The sequence below is a fragment of the Bos mutus genome, chromosome 24 (assembly GCF_027580195.1).
Source record: "Bos mutus isolate GX-2022 chromosome 24, NWIPB_WYAK_1.1, whole genome shotgun sequence".
In the NCBI taxonomy this organism is placed as follows: domain Eukaryota; kingdom Metazoa; phylum Chordata; class Mammalia; order Artiodactyla; family Bovidae; genus Bos; species Bos mutus.
In genome coordinates, this window is record NC_091640.1 from 41,765,811 (window position 1) to 41,789,394 (window position 23,584).

At 47.9% G+C, this 23,584-nt stretch overlaps 1 protein-coding gene across 4 annotated transcripts in view; it reads right to left on the reverse strand.

Annotated features, from left to right (window-relative positions):
- Positions 1–776: 776 nt before the first annotated feature.
- Positions 777–23,584, reverse strand: part of PPP4R1 (protein phosphatase 4 regulatory subunit 1) — a 48,438-nt gene continuing 25,630 nt past the window's right edge. For 2 of the 4 annotated variants that reach the window (XM_070361780.1, XM_070361777.1), the window contains exons 7-20: positions 22,328–22,435; positions 22,135–22,200; positions 21,334–21,492; positions 20,863–20,990; positions 13,692–14,203; positions 11,034–11,182; positions 10,133–10,231; positions 8,568–8,753; positions 7,424–7,585; positions 5,127–5,227; positions 3,269–3,389; positions 3,050–3,184; positions 2,593–2,734; positions 777–1,872 (exon numbers count right to left, since the gene is read on the reverse strand). In XM_070361780.1, coding sequence (XP_070217881.1) covers positions 1,709–1,872; positions 2,593–2,734; positions 3,050–3,184; positions 3,269–3,389; positions 5,127–5,227; positions 7,424–7,585; positions 8,568–8,753; positions 10,133–10,231; positions 11,034–11,182; positions 13,692–14,203; positions 20,863–20,990; positions 21,334–21,492; positions 22,135–22,200; positions 22,328–22,435 — 2,232 coding nt within the window. In that variant the 3' untranslated portion in view covers positions 777–1,708. The remainder of the gene's footprint in view (positions 1,873–2,592; positions 2,735–3,049; positions 3,185–3,268; positions 3,390–5,126; positions 5,228–7,423; positions 7,586–8,567; positions 8,754–10,132; positions 10,232–11,033; positions 11,183–13,691; positions 14,204–20,862; positions 20,991–21,333; positions 21,493–22,134; positions 22,201–22,327; positions 22,436–23,584) is intronic. The other 2 variants (XM_070361779.1, XM_070361778.1) reach the window with 2 other exon arrangements.

Consider the following 23,584-nt stretch of genomic DNA (forward strand, 5'->3'; position numbering starts at 1 on the left):
GCATCAGTCCTTCCAATGAATATTCAGAGTCGATTTCCTTTAGGACTGACTGGTTTGATCTAGTGTAGAATTCTAATTAATTTACAGAACTGAAATGGGGGGGGAAGGGACAAAGTATATCTTTATAGCCTAATAGCAGAGAACATGCATCTCAGAAACTAGGCTGACATCAAGAGGCCTTACCTCCTTCCGTCTCTGCTCTTACACTGACTCACAGATGCATTCCCCTAACGCCTGCCCACCACCCCCATCACTTTTTACTCTGTGGCTCTGCCCTTATTACCTGCGTCACACATTACCTGTGTGTTTACTTTTTTGTTCGTCTCCGTGAATCTGTCCACACACGTTCCCAGAGCACAAACATCCGGTTATAACGAAGGAGGAGGAACCAGAGGCTCATCTGTAATGACAAGCGCAGGAAGCAGCCTGTGGATCCCTGAGGTCTGAGGTCACAGTGGGCTCATGACATGCCTGGGGAGTCCCCACCAGCTGAGAAGACAGAACCGAAACCACGGGAGTGCCGCAGCCACTTGAGTGAGCATCTCTCACAGCCTTCACGAAGCTTGTCCACGCGGCGTCTCACTTGCCAGACGCGGGGCGGGCAGGCTTCACCATCCCCTCGCACGCACAGACCTGGGCTCAGAGGCCTTTCCTGGGAGTGAAGACCCCCCCAGGTGGTGGGAGGGTGGGGACCGGGGTGCATACTCGCCTTCGGAGGGGGAGGCCCCGCTACCAGCCCAGGATGTGCACAAGTTTCAAAGAAGTTACCAAACTAGTTAAAAGACAAATATTTTAATCCAGTTTTCCCATTTTATACTAAAATCATTAATACAGGTCACAAATTGCATTTATTCTAGAAAGCAGTCAGAAGTGTGTCCGTTTCTGTATAGATCTTAGTAATAAATTTTATTTGGACAAGAGAACTTGTGCACAACAGTCCAAGAGCATGATTACAGACTGCGGCCCTCCCCGGGGGCACGGGGTATACAGTATGTGAGACAAGTTGCACCTCAGAGCCGATCATGATCAAGTTAAAAACACCTGACATACAGAATACGTGCTAATAAATTTCCTCCGGGTCATGACCAGCATGAAGAAACCAGGACACAGACGCTCGGCAGACTCTGTGAGTGTGCACAGCAATATGCTGCATTTAAGAGTCACAATCAGCTCCACGTAGTGTTAGCATTGAGCCCTCAGGAGAAATCCAAAAAATATCTCCTCCCCGTTTATGCACGGCTAAACTAGTCACACTTTGGGCTGGACGGGGCGGCGGCCACAGCCCCTGCAGGGCCCTGCCCGGGTGGACACGGCGAGGCCTGGTGCTGGCAGTCTCCACCTTCTGGCTGCGCTTCCGTCTCGCGGAGGTGAGATCAACCAGCGGGAAGCAAAGAGGCCTCGGCGTCGCATCCCTTCCAAGGAGAACGCTGGGCAATTCAAGTTTCGTTCAGTCAGGAAGACGGAAGGATTTAAGGCTTCGGTGACGATTATAATCCTCTGAGAAAAGTGTTTTCCCTTCAAGTCAAGACGAAACAACGGCGTTGACTGTACTTTCTCTTGACTCTGAGAATCCCTGGAATCGGTGTAGGCAACTTGCACCTGCAGCCGAGTGTCGTGGGAGGACGGGCCCCAAGGCTGTCCCGGCCACGCGTGGGCGCCAGTGGGACCTCGGCTCCCCGGGAGCGGGAGGCCCCCGGGACCACGCCAACTAGTAGGTGGAGGAGGCCGTGCTCAGGGCGTCTTCGGAGATCCTGGTGCTGGCCGGGTGGGTGCTGGCGAAGTACTTGACGTCACTGTCGCGGTCCATCTGCAGGGCCATGATGGTCTGCTCCACGGCTTCCTGGTGACAGCTGGCAGAGGTCAGGAAGTGCTCTGCAAACAGGAAGTGCAGACAATCAGAGTTAGCTTTGTTGGATGACCAACAGTGACCCAGACTGACTCAAGTTCTACAGAAGAAACCCGAATGTAAGAGAATCAAAAATTTACCTTGTTTTTGTAACAGACTAAATCTTTTGAGATCTAATGGCAGCAATGCTAATAAATATATTAAAACTGGTGCTTGTTACAGCCATTACTTGACTTAGGTAGAGAAAAAACTTTTCCAAATACAAACTACCTACACAAAGAGAACCAGAGTCTTCTCCAAGCATTCAGCGATGAATTCCCAAGGAGAGACAGGGAGCAGCGTACAGGCCCCTGTGTCCTATTTCAAAGTTTGTCTACGCAAAACTCTACCTGTCCCCGATCATGAATCCAAACGTTCAAGGGACAGTTACCAGGCCTTTGGGTGGGGGCAATCTAACAGCTTGAGTCTCGAGGGAGGAGCTTACAATCTGCAGCAAAGCAGACACTAAGGGCACGTCCTCCGCCTGACACACATGCGCCTCCAGCCCTGACGGTGAGATGGAGGTCAGGTGGGTGCCGAAGGCATGGTCCTCGCTGGGTACCCAACTGGCCACACTACTGAGTTCAAAGTATGAAGACAAAGTCACGTGGAACAAGCGGGTGAAAGTTCAGCGTCCCTCTCCTCGCCCCAACTCGGTGTCAGACTCTCCTACAGCCCCAGCCCTCCCGCTCAGGCTGCCGGCCCACCTTTCTCCAGCAGAGTCTGTCTCAGTGTCTTCGCGAGCAGCACGCGCACATTGGGAACCCTGTCATTCGCCAAGGTGAGCAGGTGTGGCATCAGCTGCACGGCAAACTGGTCCATGGGCAAGCAGTCATCCTCGATGACGGTCTGGGGACAGAGACCTGCGTCAGCTGCTGGCTCCATCGACCAGGCCGGAATGTCAGCCGGAGAAGCCCTTCAGAAACCGCTGAAGTGCCTCATAGTCCTGCGACTACCTTTAAACTAATACCCCGGGCACTCAGGAACTCGGCGTGACACAGTAAGTCCCCGGGAGATGCACAGCAGAGGCCTGGCGACATGTTCACCTTCACAGACCCGGGAACTCCACGCACCAATGGCCGCTACTGGGAGCTCGGGGGACAGGGAGCCCAGATAGCAAAGCTCTGCCCTCAGGGACAGGGCGGGAGTGAAGGGGGCCCTCACCTGGCAGACGAAGACGAAGGCCTGCCGCCCGGACCACCGCGGACAGCGGCCGAAGCTCTCCACCAGCTCCTGGATGAGGTCCGCCCCGAAGGTGGGCGGTGCTGCCCGGTGCAGCTTGCGCACCATCTCGCTGACCTGGGGGGACACGCGGGTGAGCCACACCGCTGTCCGACCTCACCGAGGCCGCTGCTCCAGGGCTGTAATAACGCGACCACCTACCAGCTTGTAGGAGATCCAGCGCACGGAGGACACCTTGTCCGCACAGAGGTTCAGGGCGATGGGGCGCAGGTAGTCGTACACATCCCGGGGGCTGTACAGCTCTAGGAGCAAGATGAGTTGTCTGCAGAGTGATGAGAGAGACAAAAACGTAGTCACAACCCCTCAGCCAGCACGAAAGACGGCTGCTCGCCTGCAGCACACGCCGTCCTGCTGGAGTCTGAGAGTGGAACGCACGGTGGGTCATGTGTGCAGTCAGGTAAACAACAAAGTGGCACGCAGACCCCGGGAGAGGTGCCCTGCAGACCCTGTCCAGCCTGGGAGAGTGGAGGAGGCCATGCCCTCGTGAGCAGAAGCCTCAAGCCCCCAACTCCATGGAAAGGCAGCAAAGCCTGTCAGCACCCCACCTGGAAGCTGGCCTGGAAGGCCAGATGGAGCCTCCTGAGCCGAGACCCCTTGTTGATGCCAAGCAAGAGTCTTGTCCTGCTGGAGCGCGGTGGGGAGCACTGCCCAGATGGAGCACAGATCCAGGCAGTGACACGGCCCCAGGGAGGGTGAGGCCTCCCCAGGACTGAGGCCCAACCAAGGGGGCAGAGGGCCTCCCTTTGCCCCGCACTGGGCAGCCTCCACCATGTAGGTGGCAACCCCAGCCCAGGGCTGGGAGAGCTCCAGGTAGAGCCCTCAGCAAAACGCAACGGCAGCCCATGCTGTGTAAAGTGCCCCGGGCACAAAGTTGACATGGAGACACCACCTGATGTGGCGCTGCTGCCTGGACGGACGCCCCGCGTCACACCAGCTGCAGAGGAGGAGGCCGGTGGGACAGAGCCCGGGTCAGTGACCCTGGAATGCGCTGAAATAAATACCCCAACCCCACACCCAGGCAAAGGTGTCTTCTGAAAATGCAGGTGATGCCCAGAATCCAGAATATTTAATAAAGACCTCTGACAATGCCCAGCTGAAAAACAAGCAATGGACTTGAAGAGACATCTCTCCAGAGAACAGGTACAAGTGGCCAACAGCATGTGAGAAGGTGAGCATCACTAATCACTGCGGAAACACACACCAAGGCCTACGGTGCTACTCTACACCTGCTGCGAAACTGGCTACAAGTAGAAAAAGAGGGAAGCGTGGAGAAATGCCCCCCTAACCCGGGCACACCCGTCACTGGTGGGGGTGCAAGAGCCGGCACCCGCTGTGGAAACAGCCACGCGGCTCCTCGATCAAATGAACACACAATCACTGGATGGCCCAGCATGTCCACCTCAAAAAACTGAAACCACCTCCTACCCACAGGTGTTCACAGCAGCAGCGCCCGCACCAGCTGAAACGCAGAACCCACTCAGGTGCAACGGGCTGACCGGTGGTGTGTTCACCAGAGCGGTGCACACGCGTCACAAGGAAGGTCATTCCGACAGCTGCCCCGCGATGAGCACGACAGCACGGCTGTGTGAAGGGGCTGCACACGCGCCTGCGGCTCACGCGGTGCCCCCTGGAGGAGATGCTCTCGAATGTACGGACACGGCGGACTGACTGGGCTGCGGGCGGGCGGAGGGTGGCCGGGCGTCCTTCTTGGATGAAGAGACGCTCTAAACGGGAGGGGGGAACACTGCGCCAGCGGCAAAGGTGCTTGAGTGTATTTTACCACAATTAAAAAACGAAGGTGACAGAGTCTTAAAAAAAAAATCTGTGAGAACCCACTGCCAGTCAGACCCCACATCACAAGCCGCATGAAAAGAGCTGGACACCAGACAGAAATGAAGATCCACGTGGTGACGAGGAAGTAAACCCACGGCAGGCAGAGGGGGAGCAACACCCCCACCCCCTCAAACACCCCAAGGGTCGTTCAGTCGTGAGGACTCACTCGGCCAGCTCGGCTCGGAAGCGCCAGTTTCTACTGTTGTCAGTCACCAAGAACTCCTGAAGCTGATACAGATACTCTCTTCTTTTGTCGATGTGAAGAAGCTGAAGAAACAAAATAAGCGCGTTCACGAGGACGAGGCAGAGACAGTTTCCCTCACCTGCTGCTGAGCAACTGTAAACCATGCGCCAGTCCTGGAGGAGGACAGATGCCGTCTCCAGCGCTGGCTGAGGCCCACCTCCCCTGATACGCCACCCACCATCAGGAGGCAGTCTCTGCTGCCTGGCCCAGCGTATGGCCTCCTTTGGCCTCCGCTGCGCGGTGCCCCCACCCCGCCCCCACCCCAGGGCCACCCCCGAGGAGGCACCGTGCTCCTGCTCACACATCTGTGCCCGGTGCATGGCACTGTAATGGCACACAGTAGGTGCTCATAAATACTTGAGTGAAAAAAATTAATTTATCCCAATAACTGTTCTGTAAATATTTGAAAGTAGCTTCATAGTAAATGAGGGGCAACCTCTAAAAGTTGATGTGTCTATTAGTCGTTCAGTTGTGCTCGACTCTTTGAGACCCCATGGACTGTAGCCCACCAGGCTCCTCTGTCCATGGGATTCTCCAGGCAAGAATGTTGGAGTGGGTTGTCATGCCCTCCTCCAGGGGATCTTCCTGACCCAGGGATCAAACCTGGGTCTCCTCCATTGCAGGCAGATTCTTTACCATCTGAGCCACAAAGAAACAGTCTAAGCTTAAACTCAGTATTCTGACTCTCTAGCTTCACGGAGTACATTCTAACGACAGTGTGCTAAAGGAAGTCCTGACCACTATGTGGCTGGTTTCATGTTGACTTATTATTGGAGCAATTCTGAAACTTTTTCATTTGCTCAACTAAATTAGCAAATGACTAAATATGGTAATGATGCTAAAAAACAGAGCTTTTACCACAAGAAAAAGTGTGAAGAAAGGAGAGGAAATGGTATTGGACTGGAAGTGAAGACACCATATAAACTAAATGCCTTTTCAAACCCCCTCCCCAAGCTCTTGTCCCCTAAGAACGAGGGCCTGGAGCTCAGCTCCAGATGCCCAGGCTCCCCAGAAAGGACCAGGGCTGCTGGGTAGACAGGAGAAGCCGGGCCTGAAAGTGAGACGTGCCTGGACATGAAGGGCAGAAAGGACAGAGGAGGTGGCTTCAAGGGCTTTCAGTTGCCAAATTCATGCTTCAAACAAACAACAGAAATGGATTATGTTACACAGAATAAAAAGGTAATTCTGGAGCCCACACTGATACTATTAAAAAAAAAAAAAAAAAACTTCCAAAAGGCAGAGGAAGAGAAGAAAAAGGTTATCTTTACAGGAAATACTAGTAAATACAGAAAGAGTTATAAAAATAGAACACTGGTATTTTACAATCCACACAGTCATAAGTGATTCGGGGGGAGCTGGGTACAGACGCACGAGTGCAGAAGCAGCGGGGAGAGACGCTCAGAGCCTGAACGCACTGCCCACTGAGGAGGCGCCGACCCATGACCAGGAGCCTGGACTCAGCACCACCGGGGCCCCAGGAGCCCACACCGTGTTACCCCTGAGAGGAGACCCGGGACCCATGCAGAGAGGCCGTGCCCCTGCACGCACCACCTGTGAAACTAAATCTGACTAGTTGACAGCGCTCAGACATTTCAAACTGGGGACATTTGGCAAGATCACCGGCCCAGTCTCTTCAAACAGGCCCAGGCCACTGAAGGTGGGCGTAAGGGAGGCTGATCTGAAGAGACACTTCAATTCAACGTGCGATTCCCCACTGGGGTCTGAGTCGAGGGGACAATCCAGGACAGTCTGAGAAACTGTGATTATAATTCTCCTGCACCTCAGACTTAGGACTACGGTAGCTGCCCAGGGCTGAACCATTTATGGTCAGTGCTCTCCTACTGGAGAGCACGGTCCACATCAGAGGGTGAGGACAAGGGGGCCTCTCGGAGTTCCCACACACCACAGAAGGCTGAACGTCTACGGGATTTTCTGTGTTCAGTTCGGTAATGTTTGAGAAAAAAATGTACTAATGTTTGTAACCATGATCTAACATCATTTCCAAAGGAAACTCAGTGTGATTTTTAAATTAAACACTAAAGTGACACCAGCAAAACTGATCAGAGTGGGACTATTTTCTCAGTCACCTTTTGCCATCAAGCTCATGGCGACATTTCTCACGGAACACACGGGAACCTATCTTGATGGCAGCGTGGAGTCAAAACTCTAAATCTACAGTGGAAGTCCAGTGTTTTACTGTAAAAGGACTTAAAAGTTACCTTCAGAAAGTCGTGCAAGTGCTTCAGGACACCTATCCTGACTTCATCGAGGTCTTTTAAAAATCCATTAAAAATTGGGACCAGGTCTGCAGCTGTGAGCTGGTCTCCCAGGATGACGGCGAGCTCGTGGATGGAGAAGGCTAACGTTCTTCGAACCTTCCACTGCACGAGTGAAGACAACGGCATTAGTGAGCTGAACACAAAGTCCTGGTGCTTTAGCGTCCGGACAATACACGAAGGCTAATTTATATCTGAACAGTGTTATTAACCTCAAGTGAAATCAAAATAAAATAGTAATAATAGATACCCAGTTTAAAATGCTCACTTTCTATCAAAAACTGGCAGAATAACATCAAGTCCCTCAGAGTATGTATCATTCCCATTTTCACTGAGGAAGGAATACAACGCTTGGCGAGCTCAGTGGAGGGGACCCGACTTCTCAGTGGTGTCCCCCTCCTGACTCCACACGGTCTACCCTGGATTAAAAACAGCCCTAAAACATATTCTTAAGGAACTGGCCATTAAAGAAACACAAGATTGGGGAAATCTCTTGAAGGCAGCCCTGGAAAAGAACCACTGAACAGGAATGCCCTATAGGCAACTTTATGTCAAAAACTTATTTCTCTTCATGTGATCTTAACTTAAAAATTTACTTTGTTATTTTGCTTAAAACTTTACTTGCTGAGAAGCTGGTTAGGACAAGGGGTTTATCCCCATTCCCAAACACCAGGACCTCTTCCTGAGATAGAACGCTGTGCCCACAGCAATGTGCCCCCAAGGAGGAGGACGGGGTGCTCGGAGGAGCCCCCGCCCTGCTCAGAGCCATCCCGTCACTGTCACCACAGCTACTAGAGGCCGGGGAACAAAGGCGGAGAACCGCTCAGACAGGGCCACCAGCCTCTGCTACTGTTTCTGCGGGAAGGGCCTCACTTTCTTAAGAATTAATCTGCACATACATTTCAGACCACAGCGCCAGCACCTCTGTGAGTTGGGGATGTCGGCAGTTCAAATGGGAGTCGGATTTTAGGGGTTTAGTCCAAAAGAAGGCGCGATGTGCGAGTGGAGGGAGAGCCTGGACCCGCAGGGAGACCCTCTGCATGCAGCCCCGCGCCCCGGCCCCCAGGTTTGGCCGGCGGCCCCGCACCTGCATGTCCGAGGCCAGCGTCTCGTAGGTCTCGCGCAGGCAGTGCCAGTTCTGGCGGCCAAGCGTCAGCGCCACGCCCGGCAGGCTGTAGGCACAGTGCTTGGCAATCTCGGTGTCCACGGTCTGTGCCCGCGAGGGGTCGGTCATGGACAGGTACTGGTCGAGCAGGGCCTGGGGCACCACGTCCTACACGAGACAGGGTGAGACTTTGTAGATTAGGTACGCTCATGTTAAATATCTGGATTTAATGCAGCATCTCATACAGCAGGAAAAACCTGTCTCCACGTCTCTAATAACTGAAAGATGAGAAAACACGCAAAGGGAAATACATGTATCAATGAATAAAAGTACCTCTAGGACAAAGACGACAAACAAGACCTTAAAACAGAAAACAGCTTAGACGACGATGAGAACTGTTGACTAAATTTACAAGATGCCAGAAACAAGAGCAGGTGGTTCAGTGCTGGCAGAGATTACAGAGTCTGGAGTGGCCCAGAGACCCAGAGGAAACGGGCCTGCTCCTGCGCCGTCACCAGCCAGCATCTTAAAACCACCACCACCACCTCCAGAGGGGAGTTTTAGCAAGTATGGAATTGCTTGAAGTGTGGAAGCAATTGGAAACTTGAAGTGTGCACACCTCTAACAACCTGTATGGATGATCTTGGGTGATACAACTTGGCAAGGAGCTGTAAGATAAAGGCACAACTGCTGCCTTGGGTGAAAAACCAAGTGGGTGCTGGAGATAACTGTGAAGGAAGCTCAGTTCTGAACTTTGTAAACCTATTCTCTACTTTTAAAAATAAAGTGGAAATTCATGGAACCAATGAGACAGTCTGTATGTACTGGCTTGGAAAGCGTGCTTTAAAACACTGTGAATGTGGACTCCGTTTTTAATCAACAGAACAAACAAAAATCAAGGATTTTCCCCCTCTGGCCCAGGCACCATCATGATGCATGGGCTTCACCTGTAATGTCATTGCACACCTGCACACCCGCCACAGCCCTGCCCACATTGGGGGGGCAGGGGGGGTTGTTGTGCTGGGGTTGGGGCGGAGGTGGATCTGTGTTCCTGTGCAAAAGAGCTCAAAGACACGATGTTTTTAAAACGAAAAGAAAAAAAGGCACCACCACACCCCAGCGGTCCCACACTTGAAGCCTCTGCCGCAGGTCACCCTGTGGCCGACGGCACCTCATGGCGGCTCTGGCCCTGTGTCCACGTTCTCCTCTCTGAAACCCAGCTCCACCTTATAAGCCACACAACCCAGGCATGAAGACCAGGCGTGAAAGCCTGTCTGTCTCTGAAAGACAAAGGTGCGCACACATGTGCTCATGTGCCCGCAGACACGCTCTAAGGAAACAGAAGGAGGGTGGCTGTGGTCACCCTGGGGGAAAGGGGTCATGGTGTGAGACCTCTGTCTCTGCTTGTCCTCCACTCCACTGCTTGAATCTTCTCATCAAAAATATGACACACAAGCACTCCTTTCCAAAACATTATCAGAAGGGCCAAATTCGGGGAGAAGTGGGTTGAAAAGCGGAGTGAAAGTAACATGTTTGGGGTCACTGACCTGGACTTTAGCTCTCCTTTCTTCATCGGGGCTGAAGCCACTGCTGGTGCCCGAGTCCGAGTCATTGTGAATGTAGTGGAGGGCAGAGTCCATGGTCTGCTGGGAGAAAAGTCACTTAGACAGCCACCCCTGTCAGGCAGCTCCCTGCTCTTACACCATCTAAACTGCTCACCTTTCATGACCTCCAAAAGACAGGAATGCATATAAAGTCTTCATGCTTTTCAACGTTTATTAACAGATGTAAGACCTCCTAAGAGTTCTCCTGCCTCAAGTCAAAACTTGCAGAATAGGCTACTTAAGGTTTAAAAATAAATTCCAGAAGAAATGTAATTGAAAAGCAAATTCAGAAGTAATTTTGAAAAGGCCCAAGTATCTAAAATTAGCAATCAATAAAAACAGTACTTAGACGTACTACAGTCGACTCTTCTACGGTATGTCATGTGCAGTTTTTCTTCTACTGTTTCTATTCCTGGCTATTTCTAATTTCACAAATATACCTTTTTTTCTTGTCACAGATGACACGGTAGCATGGGGAAAGCCAGTGCAGGACACAGGCTGGGGGCCAGCACAGCCCACACCCACTCCTGGCCTCAAGTCCCGATCTTCGCTCAACACCATGCTCGCTGCAGGGAGAGGCCGGTCAGAGACCCAGCGCCTCTCCAGAAAGACACGGGAGGAGTTCGTCACCCCTACAGAGAGCTCTGCCCCCTGCGGTGCCCTCACCTGGGCTGCGGTGGGCAGGTGGGGAGTACGGACCAACTGCTAACTCCAAGTACCAGCAGTGACCCTCGGGTGTCACAGAGATGGCACACGGTGACTTTATGAAGAAGGGGGGCACTAGATGGCCGGGATGAGCCCCATGGCCACCCGCGAACATGTGCCCGCCCTGCAGCACCCTCACCTCCTCACTGATCAAAGGCCCTGCGGCGTCATGGTCGAGCCGGCAGCTGGGGAGCTCGTCCTGGGGGGCCCTCAGGGGGGCCTCGCCAGCCTCGTCACCGGCGTCCAGGCTGGAGGCGCGCAGGGCAGCAGCCAAGACGTCCACCTGTGCTGTGGGCGGAAGGACAGCTGTGAGCAGGGCCGCTGTGCGGGACTCCCCCTGCGCGGACGCTGTTATGGGCTCAACGAGGCGCAGTGTTCTGGGGACACTACCCTCGAGAAGCTGGAGAGACCACTACTGTGGTCAATCATTAGTTTTCCCAGGGAAGAAGTAGAAAACTAATACGCTTTCATGAGATTAAAGTGTTTACCCGCTACTGTGCATTATTCTGCGTTAGTATGAGAAGAGGTGCTATCTAGTCAATTTCAAGGTCAGTGAACTATGTTTTGGGGACCATGAGCGGGACTGGCTTACTTACTAAGCCACCTTAGCAGGAGAGCAGTCACACAGACCCTGCCAACATAAAACACGGGAATTACAAAGACGTCTGTGGCAGTCACATTTAAACATCTCACATCTTACTCTGGTTTATTTATATTTTCCTCTAATATTTTTAAGTGAAATCGGTGACTTGCCCCAAACACAGGGATCCCAAACAAGCACTGTCTTGCTCTCGGGAAAGCAAAACAACAGATCACCCAGCAGCAGTGCTCAAGTCTGATACATAGCATTGTCTACAACTTTTGAGTTACATCTTCTGTATAATAATCCACTTGGATGCTCAAAACATAGGAATTTATAAAGTTTAACTGCAAATTTACTTAGTACAAAGATGAGAAAGCGGGCTCCTGCTCTACTTAAAGATGATTAAAAAGCAATCAGCATTTTTTAAGATAGCCTATTACCATGCTACAGCATTTATAAAATTTACTATAAAGTTTCCTGTAACTGGCAGCAGAGACACAGGAAATGTACAGGATGACGAGCTGACTGAACACATTACACTGAGGTGTCCAATCGTGAAAGCTTACTCGTGGACTGTATCCCCACTCTTCCAGGAATCTCAGCGGCTATTTTTACTAATCCTTTAGTCACTTCTGCTCCCCTTTTAGAATCCTCTGAGTTCCCACAAGGAAACCACTGCAGTAATAAAGGAGGCCAACTGTCCGGTCCATGCTCTGGACTGGGCAAGTGCTCTGTCCCCGGTAGACACGGCAGGGGGGGTCTGTGTCCCTGACCCCCGATGACCCTGTCCCAGGAAGCCTTTCACAGAGCATACCTCACACAGGCAGCCTGCTCCGCAGGGCGCTCTGTACACGCCTGCTAGTCAGCCAATTCTCTAACACCTAATAAACATTAATGGGAATATCGAATATGCTACTTTAAATGCTTTTTAAACAAATAAGCTAAAAGTAATCTGTGTAGTTTGCTTTTTGAAAAGAGCTATATGGACATATGAGTTTCATATGTGTGTTTCCCATCGTCAAACAGTGACTAACACTGTTTGACTTAAAATTTACAGCCTGTAATTGAGATTTTGGTACCAATACTATATTACGATTTATTTATTTCTCTAATTCAGCTCTTAAACCTGCTACAATTTAAATGTGTCATGCCATTCTTTCTGTCCGCAATGCTGATGTTTCATAACAGTCGTTCATCGACTAAATCATCCAGCATCCCTTACCCAGCACCTTGCATGTGCCAGGTGAGTCTTCCAGACAGTGACCATATAGTGACAACAGACGCCAAAGCCCAACGAAGACAACTGCTGACCTCACCTCCACTGGTGAAATTTCCCAAGTTTAAATGTAACTAGATTTTGTGTGTTTAGAAGGACACTGAAGGTATGGCTCTGTCTGCTGCAGGGATCTGCTAACACTGGGCAAACTGACAGTTTACAAAGAACAGAGAAGCCCACAGAAGATCTGGAGACTTGCAGCTTGGGGATTTTTCAAAACTGCTTTCTGTTTTACGGTGACATTCCAGATTGCCCTGATGGTTAGCGTGGTCAGGAACCCTGATGATGCTCTGATGTCACCGGCGTCAGATGCCCACGCTCAGACCGTAAACCACTCCCAGTACACACCCCCTGAATGGGGCAGCCTGGGCCCTCTCCCCACACCCCTATTCCACCATGTGAGAGCAGCTTGCTATTTTTACAGTCACACACAGCGACCTTCAAGGCTGCCTTTCACAATGGCAGAACCCAGGTGACACATGTGTAACCCACTGGGAACAAGGGCTGAACTGGGGCACGAAAACGCCAGGGTGACCCTCACCCATGAGCACCGCATCCTGCTTCACAGGAAGACGGGCATCTCATCCCCGCTAACAGGTCACGGGCCTTCCTACACAGTCCTCCTTCTGTAAAACAAAGCACTGTCTATTGAGACCCAGGGCAGATGAGTAGAGGCAGGACTCGAGGTTTAACCCGTAGACCAGTGAGTGTGTGTGAACACATCAGAGCGATCTGTGAACCAGGACACTGGAACCTGCTCCATTCAGACAATGACAAGGTCCTCTAAAATTTACTCCCTAAAATGCAGACCAATCATACTCAAGATAAGAATGCATGATGACAATGGTTGATAGCAATTTTTAAAAGGTAATCTTTCTGGCAGAAAAAAATCAGAAAGTAACATTTCATCAGAACAAAGAACCAACTCCCTCCCATACCTTTCACATCGGGGTCGTCAATGTGTGGCTCCAGGTTTTCTATCATCTCCTCCAGCTCCTTCCTGGTGGCCATGGTGATGCTGGCGGAGCCGGGGGCGGGCACTTCGGGCTCCACATCCAGCCCCTGTGGGCCAGGCTCGCTCCCGGAGCCCTGCTGCAGCTCCACGTCCAGGTCTATCTCAGGGAGAGGAGTCCTCCAGAAGTGGAAGGAGTTGTACAGCTCCTGGTCCAAGGGAGCTGAGTCCTGTGCACCGGTGCCCGCCTCTGGCTGGGACGCTAACCCGCAGGCGCAGGGCTCTCGCTCCTCCTCACTGCCAGCCGCGTCTGGGGGAGGCTCCGGGGACAACCGGAGAGGTGAGGAGCTCTCCGCGGGAGTGCTCAGTTCACCCGGCGGCTGCCTCAGGGTCTCAGCACCTTCCGCCAGTGTCTCTTCCAGGTGGACGCTGGAATCGCCCCCAGTGGGCCTGGCCTCTATGTCCTCTGGAGCATCTGCACCCCTGATCTTTTCACTGCTTCATTTGGGAAAAAGAGAGTCAAAGTATCAAGATAATTCCTGAAGAAAACCAATAAAAGATACTACTTAAAGCTTTTAGAGTTAAAATTAAATATTAAAGATTTTTATTTTTAAAAATATTAACTTTAAACATTAAATACTAAAGATTACAAATTATCCATACAAATTCAGCAGTTTGTGTATATCACTGATGATGCTTCTTTTTCCATCAGGTGTTCTGTGTTCAGAGAAGCAAACATCAGTTAAGTCTAGATATTAAACTACCAGGTATTAGTTGAAGAAGGTAATTAAGAACTGTGATGATACAATACCATGCTAATTTCAATAATAAACTAAAAAGGAACAGTAGGAAGATAAATTCCCACAGGGCATTTTAAGCTAAATACATCTTTTAAATTATCTGATTTTTAGGATTGTTCCAGTGACATACTGACAAGCTGAGAATTAAAACCGCCTTGCCCACACTGAAAAGAAACAAACCCCTCCATGCAGCACTAGAAAAGATCCTTATTTACTATCTTACAAAATACATTCAAGTCCACTTAAGTGTAAATACAGTTAATTCTACTTCTTCTGCACTTTCAGCTCTACTCCCAGATGTTTCCCCCAAGTAGGAGTCATGACCTAATTGGTAGAGAGATGGTACAAGCCACTAAACGTAAAGCTCATTAGTCACTACATCCATCACTGGAGTTAAGTTTATCCCCTAAAGTTTATTTGACTCAATTACATTTAACAAATGTGTACTGAGCACCTACTAGGAGCCAGGAGGTGACATTGTACTGAGGATCTGTGTGTGAATGAGACTCAGGTCCTGCTCCTGAGGTTGTAATTAGAGGCAAAGAGCAACAGAGCAGGTGACCACCGGCAAAGCAGTGCATACAGAAGCATACCCATGATCATAGGAGGCGGGGATGGGAGGAAGGCTTCAGTGGAAACAACAGGAATTGTGTCTGAAGAACCAGTCAGCGTCTGCGATGCTTGAGGGGAAGCGAGCTCAGACGCTTTCATAAAACAGAAATGCGAATGTGATGGCTGAGAGAGGAGACTCTGCCGTCTGCATGGGCCGAGTTGGGATCTACATGCAGTTCCGGGTGGTGACGCCCTGGGAGAGTGGTCAGACCCTGAGCCAGACCAGAGGGGACTCAGGAGGATGAGCGTGGGCTGGGCCTGCGTGTCCACACACCAGGCGTGCAGAGTAACCAAGAGTGCGGCATTCCTCTCGTACAAAAGGGTGCGTGAGGCGCAGGGAGAAAAGTCTGAAGAGATGAAGAACTGGAGATGCAGGAGGCTGATGGAATAGCTGGCAAAGCCACGTCTTTCTCGGGAGGACAGACGGGGGCTGAGAACACAGGCGGGCAGATGAGACAGGTGATGAGACACCTCTCTCTAAGAACCATGACAGGGAGGTGAGGATGGACACATGTCAGGTGAGTGTGTGGGGGAAAATTAAAGGTGCTCCCCTGAAACTCAGACCCTTGAATATACAGAATAAAAGACATTACACAGGAGGCTCCCCGGCCTGCACCCTGGCAGGTGACGGCACCACCTACGTGATACCCTGGCCACTGTGCGTGGTCTCGGGAGGTCACCTCTTCCCGGATTAGGTTTTGTCTTGTAGGAATGTTTACACTGTTTTCAGAAACGATTTTCTGAAAACAGCATGATTGTTTTACAAAGCGGTTTTAGATACAGATACAAACATTTTAAAAAGGCATCTGAAAACAGACCACACAGTGACAGCATTTAAAATTCTGGTGCTTCTCCTCCGTTCTGATAAACCATAAACCAGGCCACGTGTACATGCAAGCTGTGTGAGCGCGAGTCTCTCCCTGCACGCACACTGCGGGCTCCACGTGCACACCCTGCTCATAAGGCGAGGGGCTGGCTGTGAGGCCTACAGCACCTGGAGCTCCCCACCGTCCTCCAAGCCAGTGCTCCCATGTGTAACAAACGTCCTCCGTGTGCGTATGAATTGCATGACGTTTTTCCAACCATCTTCTCTATTAAAGATATTTTTTCTTTTGTTTTAAAAAATGATTGGGATAATTGGTAATATTTGAATGAAATCTCTAGATGACAGTATTGTATCTATTTTAACTTTTCAATTGTGGTAATGAGACTGTGGTTATGTGTTCACGTCTGTGTGTTTTGAGGAAATACAGAGTGAAATATTTAAGAAAGAATATCATGTCTAAAACTTATCTCAAAGAACTCAGAAAAATAATAAAGCAACTATGGTAAAATCTTAACATTTGAAGAAATCTAGAAGAAGGGTTTATGGGATTCTCTGTGCTATTTTACAGCTTTTTTGATATTATGCAAACTAAATTTTAAAAATCAAAGCAACAGAATGTTGCTTGGTGGGGGTGGGGAGCAAATGACTGAAACTTCAGACGTCATCTGTTATCTGAAGAACTTAATAAATTTCCATTTAAAATTCACAAACAGAACCCAATTCAAAGCCAATTAGTTTGGAACACTATTCCAAGGGCCTGAAGCTCCTTTATCACTGCCCCATCTTGGCATTAAAGTTAAATTTTAACATTCTCAGAAGGAAAAGCAGAGTCACCAGCCAAGTCACTCTATCTGCTAATGAAAAATTACTAATCTGTCCTGACTTCAAACTCCCGCTACAGTTTTCAAGAGAGAAAAACATCTTCCCTCACATGAAATTCTGCAAATTATTAAATTCTGTATGAATACCAGTTGACTCAAACTGTCAAAAATATAAATTCTCTAAATATGCTTTTTCCTGAAGCTGAGTAATAACCAGTGCACCATCAAGCTGCTGAAGATGGTCAGGATTCTGACCTTCCTAACAGTCTTGCAAACACTGCCATACATGCAAACGCCGTTCGGAGAAAGGAGGAGAGGGGTTGGCACAGTGAGCAGAGCACCCAGCTCCTCGGTGCCAGAGGGTCAGCCAGGAATGCGTCTCCACCAGCACCCACGTCCCCTCGGCATCTACACTGGCTGACAGTTAACATCCGTAGGGTCCAGGTGAGCCAAGACCCTGGCCTAGGAAAGTGACTGGGGAACCGCTGGTCCCAGAAGTGCATGGGCATGCGGGGCAACAGCAGACACGGACTCCACGTGCTCACTTAATGGAGTCTCAACATCAGTGAAATACTTCCAGATTTAAACCAATAACAATCAATTTTACTTACACAAAGTTAGCTTTACACTAAAGGGACAAAGACTACCAAAAACGATTCAGTTACTTAAGGCTTTTGGGATAAAATCCATTACTTTCTTACATTAACTCATTTGAGATTTATCACGTGCTGAGCGCATGCCAGGGCTGGTGATGGTGTGAGAACACAAGATAAACCCAGGCTACTGCGCAGGGGACCTGCAGTCTGTGGATGTTGTGTGCGAGCACAGGATGAGGAGACAGGCCCACATCAGCGCTTGTTCTCCAGCGCTCAAGACAGGATGAAAACGCTCTGGGTTTCCTCCAAGACACTGAGGTCGTCCGTCCAGACAGCTCTCTGTTAAATGAGGTGTGGGCAGAAGAAGATGGCATCCCAGACAGGAAGAGGGAGACCCAAAAGGCAGCAGCATGTGCAGAGAGTAATGTGATATTAATACCTGGTTTAGCTAAATGGAAGACAGGGTGCTCATTTCAGATAACAGTGCAAATCTCAACACTTAACCACTCTGGAAGCACCTTTCTCAACACCTTCAAAGAAGCCTGATCCAGGGAGAGTGAGAGAGAAACCTGGCATTTTATAAAGTCAGGGGTTTATAATCAATACATGCTTCAAAGAGTAGTAAGTGATATTAAGTATCTCCAGGATCAGATGAAACGATACAAACGAAATAAACAGCAGTGGGAATACATTGCCAAAAACTTGTTTTGTAAGACATCTGCTTGAGAAATCTGAATTCTAGGAAACTCAGAGGACCCTGAGAACAAGAACCAAGTCCTATGTATCTGGCTACAGTCACTGGTTCATAGTAGGTGTTCAATTAAGTTTTGCGAAATCAACCAATCAACCAACCTTAAAAAGCAAAACTAGACTTAAGGCAGCTCAACACGTATTTAAGAGTGGGCCATCCAGCTAATGGCTCTGAGATGAATAATACATGGAACTACATGACGGTTTACAATATCTAACAAAACTCTTTGCAGCCAGGAACTGCCTCCTCCCTCCACCAACGTCATTAACACAAGTCAACAAAGTCTAAAAATATAGCAGAAGTCCAATGCTACAATAGCACTGACCTGACACTAAGACAGACCTCATTACAATGGAAGGGGAGTTAAGGTTTGTAGCCAAAAGATAACTAACAGTCTTTAAACAGCTCTTCCAACAAGATCCTATAGAAGCAGTCCAGCAAAATCACCAGCCATGTTTGGCCACACCAATGTTTTTGTCAATAAAGTTTTATTGGAACACAGTTGAGCCCACACACCACGGACTGTCTGCAAAGACAAGGTGAGTAGTTCTGACAGAGACTTAAAGTATTTACTGCAGGTCTTTTACGGGAAGTCTACTCATCCTTGTCCTATACGATTCTCTGTAAATTTACATTATCATTTCCTAGACCTTTTCCAGATTCATAAATAAATAAAAGCTATGCAACAGTCTTTATACAATTAGTGCCACTAGCGAAAAGGTTGCTGATGTTAACACTGAAGAGTAGAAAACCCCCACCGCCCATCATCACTGAAAAACGTCCTGCAGCAATGGTTTTCAAAAGAAGTGACTTTCCTTGCTAGGAAGACAGCTTTAGGGTGATTTTTCTTCCTTCACAGAGAACAGTACCTTGGGTTTGTTTGACTATTTAGCAGGACAGGAGGAGAACGGGCAAAAAGGTAGAACAAGGCAGCAGAGAAGAAAGGAAGGAGTGCCAAGTCACAACATCAAGAGAGGAAATGCCACAGAACCAAGACCTACAGAAGAAAACGACCATTAGCATTGTGACAAGGGGGACGGGTGCCCAGGGAACTCGGCCCAAGGGCACACCTGTCAGAGTCTGTGTGTGTTTCCCGTGCACTAAGTTAAGTTAGGTCTGGGCTGTTTTCCCCCAAGGATATACTAAATCGTAAAAACTAAAACTCAATTTAAAATTAAATGCAAAAAAAAAAAAAACATTTTTAAGTAAAAATCAGAGGTGTCCTCTAAGCTTTAAAATTTGGTTGCCTTATTGTTGTCATTCAATCTCTAAGTCATGTCTGACTCTTTTCCATCCCATGGACTGCAGCATGCCAGGCTCTTCCCTGTCCTTCATCAACTCCCGGAGTTTGTCCAAACTCATGTCCATTGAGTTGGTGATGCCAGCCAACCGTCTCATCCTGTGTCCTCCCTTTCTCCTCCTGCCTTCAATCTTTCCCAGCATCAGGGTCTTTTCCAATCAGTCAGCTGTTTGCATCAGGTGGCCAAAGTACTGGAGTTTCAGCTTCAGCATCAGTTGTTTCAATGAATATTCAGGGTTGATTTCCTTTAAGATTGACTGGTTTGATCTCCTTGCTGTCCAAAGGACTCTCAAGAGTCTTCTCCAGCATGATCACTTGAAAGCATCAGTTCGGTGCTCAGCCTTCTTTAGGGTCCAACTCTCATATCCATACATGACTACTGGAAAAACCATAGCTCTGACTACATGGACCTTTGTCAGTAAAGTGGTGGTCTCTGCTTTTTAATATGCTGTCTAGATTTATCATAACTTTTGCTTCCAAGGAGCAAGCGTCTTTTAATTTCATGGCTGCAGTCACTGTTTGCAGTGATTTTAGAGCCCAAGAAAATAAAATCTGCCACTGTTTCCACTTTTTCCCTTTTATTTGCCATGAAGTGATGAGACCAGATGCCACGATCTTAGTTTTTTGTCTTATTAAATGCTCTTAAAAGTTGATATTTCAGTTAATAAGTACACCCGTGGTATGTGGTTTAGTGGCTAAGTCATGTCTGACTCATATGATCCCATGGACTGCAGCCTACCAGACTGCTTGTCCATGGGATTCTCCAGGCGAGAATACTGGAGTGGGTTGCCATTTCCTTCTCCAGAGAATCTTCCCAACCCAGGAATCAAACCCAGGTCTCCTGCATTGCAGGCAGATTCTTTACTGACTGAACTATAAGGGAAGCCCCAGTAAGTACACCAACTTAGAGCTTATCATTAAAATATTTCCCCCTCAATTGACAAATAATTATGATTACTGACATAGTCATTATTCTGCAGACAGAGAATTGAAGATCCAAAAGGAAATTGACTAAAGAGGAAAATAACGGTAAGAAACTGACTGTATAGTAACACATACTCCTAAATTAGGTTTTACTCCTTGAAAAACCAAACCCTTTAAATTGTATAACCATTACTTTATATTCTTTGTTAAGTGTTAACAGATGGTTTACTAGGTAAATTAATTATTAAATAAACTTACTCAAAAATTATCGACTATCACGACAGCTTTCTATGTGCCCAGCACCGAGCTAGTTGTTACATGCATCTTCATCTTCTCATTTCAATACACAATTACCCAAAGAGATGCTTAACAGATGTGTTTAAAATAAGATTCTATAAAAAAGTTACCAACTTTTATAATGAAGAGAAATAATAAACTCTCCAAAAAGAACATAATAAAAGTAGTGAAAATGAAAAAAATTTCTCACAAGCAGTAAAACTTGAAAGCAAAGTTTTTAAAGATCTTACCTATTTTTGTCTTCTACTGATGTATCTTCTGAGCTTTTGTTTTCTTCTTTAAAATACTGGCCCGAGCTAGATGGATTAGCGAACGTAGATATGAAAGGTCCCAGAGACTGGAAAGCTGCTTGCCGAACCTACGGAGGGAAGAAAGGACATGTGCAGACCCTTAGTCTATCCTCAGCTAGGAGTTACAATTCCCCTTCAGTCATTTTCTCCTTTTTACTTTTAAGCTTTTTAATCTTGGCTTGAATATCCAAACTGTGAGGATGTGAACATGAGACCCTACAAAATATTTGCATGGAATAGAAATTTTGTCCTGTTTAAAAAAAACAAAAGTTAATATAGTAGTCCATTGTCTACTCCCAGAAGTATCAGCAGTAACATAACTGATAAATTATTTCTTAAATTATGGGATTAAAATCGTATTTTCTATAACATGCACTGTTTTACAAAAATGATAATTAAACAAAGCCCTACCCAACGTGAAGGATCACTGATCAAATTAATAAAGAGCGCTGACAGTTTAGTCCGTCGAATCTCCTGACACGTGGCACATGAAACGGCCATGAAGCACTCCGCACAGGCCTTGCGGACACCCCACACGTTGTCCGAGCAGAGCTGGAAAAACCTGGGCAGCTGGGCGAGAGGGGCCCCGATCGTTAGGCAGACACACGCGGGTTTCAGTTGTTACTTTTACTTCATTTCTCACTTTCCCAGCATTTAAAACATTAGCTTTACAAAATTTAGAAGACTCATTTAATATTAGCTATTAGTAGCTTTAAATAAATCACACCCAATTCATTCCACTACTGACTGTGGAAAAGCAAAGACACTCCTGACAAATACAGCTCGAGTTTGTACTTAATGACTCTGCATAATAGGTGGTTTCCAAAACTCTTCGAGCACATTAACTTGTACTTTAAGCCCTTACATCCCATGAACTAACCATTTAAAAATCACCTGCTGTAAATCTAATTGGTCACTAAAATACTCTAGGATTGCAATAAAATGAAAGATTCATTTGAATAAGTAAGAACTGATTTTATAATAATGGAATTAAAAAGGGATTGATGGTTCTTAACATCTGCACTTTTAACAAACTGTCCTTAAACACAACACAATACAAACACCCAGGTTACAGAAACTTAAACTCTCAAAGTCATACTATCTTTCTGGAACTATGTTAATACAATTTGGGGGCCACTGCATGTATTTCAAACTTCAGGTGCTGCTCTGTGAAGCACTGCTTTCTCCTTGGTTTCTGTCTGCAGGCCTTACCAACATCTCCTCAGTCGCTTGCTGGCCGACGACGCTGCAAATATCTCCAAAATTGGCGGCACAGACCTGACAATGAAAGCATCATTGACATTTCAAAATATTACAGTGTTCTTTAAAAACAATCTTTTCAATTCCACAGATCATACAGTAGCCACGAGAAGAACCGCATATCCTACCACCGCCAGCACATTACCTTTCGAACATGAAACATCCTGCAGTCACAGCACATCTCACAAAACCGAGGGAGGATCAAACGCTCCGTGATGTCCTTGCCAACCATGGGGGCCATTTTGCACATTATCTAAAATAAATGAGAGTGCAGACATACTGAATGCACCTTCAAACCAAGACTTCTGCCAATTTATTAAAAGTATGTAACTTAAGAAGTATAAAAAATGACATGATGTCCTTATACATCACAGAAAAATTCATCCTATTTGTCCAAGCTGAAGACAGAAAAACAGGTATTAACTACTACCAACAGAATCAGCCCAATGATTATTAAGGTACAATAAACCCAGAGAAAATCCTAAAAATTGCATTTTTACCTATAGTTTCAACCTTATTAATCATTTTGCCCAATAAAAGTAAAAAAAGAAAAGAACTACATTTCCCTGATAAGAGAATAAATGGTGATTGCTCAAAGGAAAGACTATCCACCCACAAGAAGGGTCTGGACGCAGGGCACTGTCACTGCTAAGGAAAGCCTGCACACAGCCAGCCCTCATTGTGCAAAGCACCCACTGTCTCTGAAACTCGCAAACGGGAAGACCACACACTTACTCTGCAACACCAGGGCTCCAGGAAGGCATGGACAGAGGTCTGAGATGCACAGGAATTGGATAACACCATTCCAGGCAAAGTGAGGACTGTTTGAAAACCAGCTCAATGCATTTGAATACCTCCCCCCCAGAGTTAAAATATAAGGAAACCTGACGGTCTGTCGTCATTATATATTACGTCCACCCCCGGCCCAGGCAAATACTAGGAGGACAGGCAACTGACTGGATAGAAAGGGGACTCTACCCATATGTGCATGACTGTCTACAGACCACACAGCGAGGAACCTACCAAGAAGCCACTGCAACAAACAAGTGAGCTTAAGGAGGTTTGCAGGACATAGGACAGAATGAAAAAAAAAAATGTATTTCTATAAATTATCAATGAACAACCGAAAATGTATAACATTCACAATAATGAAAAACAAACAAACATGAAATTTAACACAGTACATACATGATCTATTGAAAACTACCAAACAATGAGGAGATGAGGGAAAGACCTAAACAAATGGCGAGATCTCTGTGCCCACAGTCAGTCAGGCTGGCCCATCCCTATCAGACCCACGACCCTCAGAGTGGGGCGGGGGGCGGGGCACACTGACACCCCCCATCCCCTAAAGCAGCGTGGTTTCTTGACTCCAGACTGTTTCCAGGCATCTCCAAGCCCG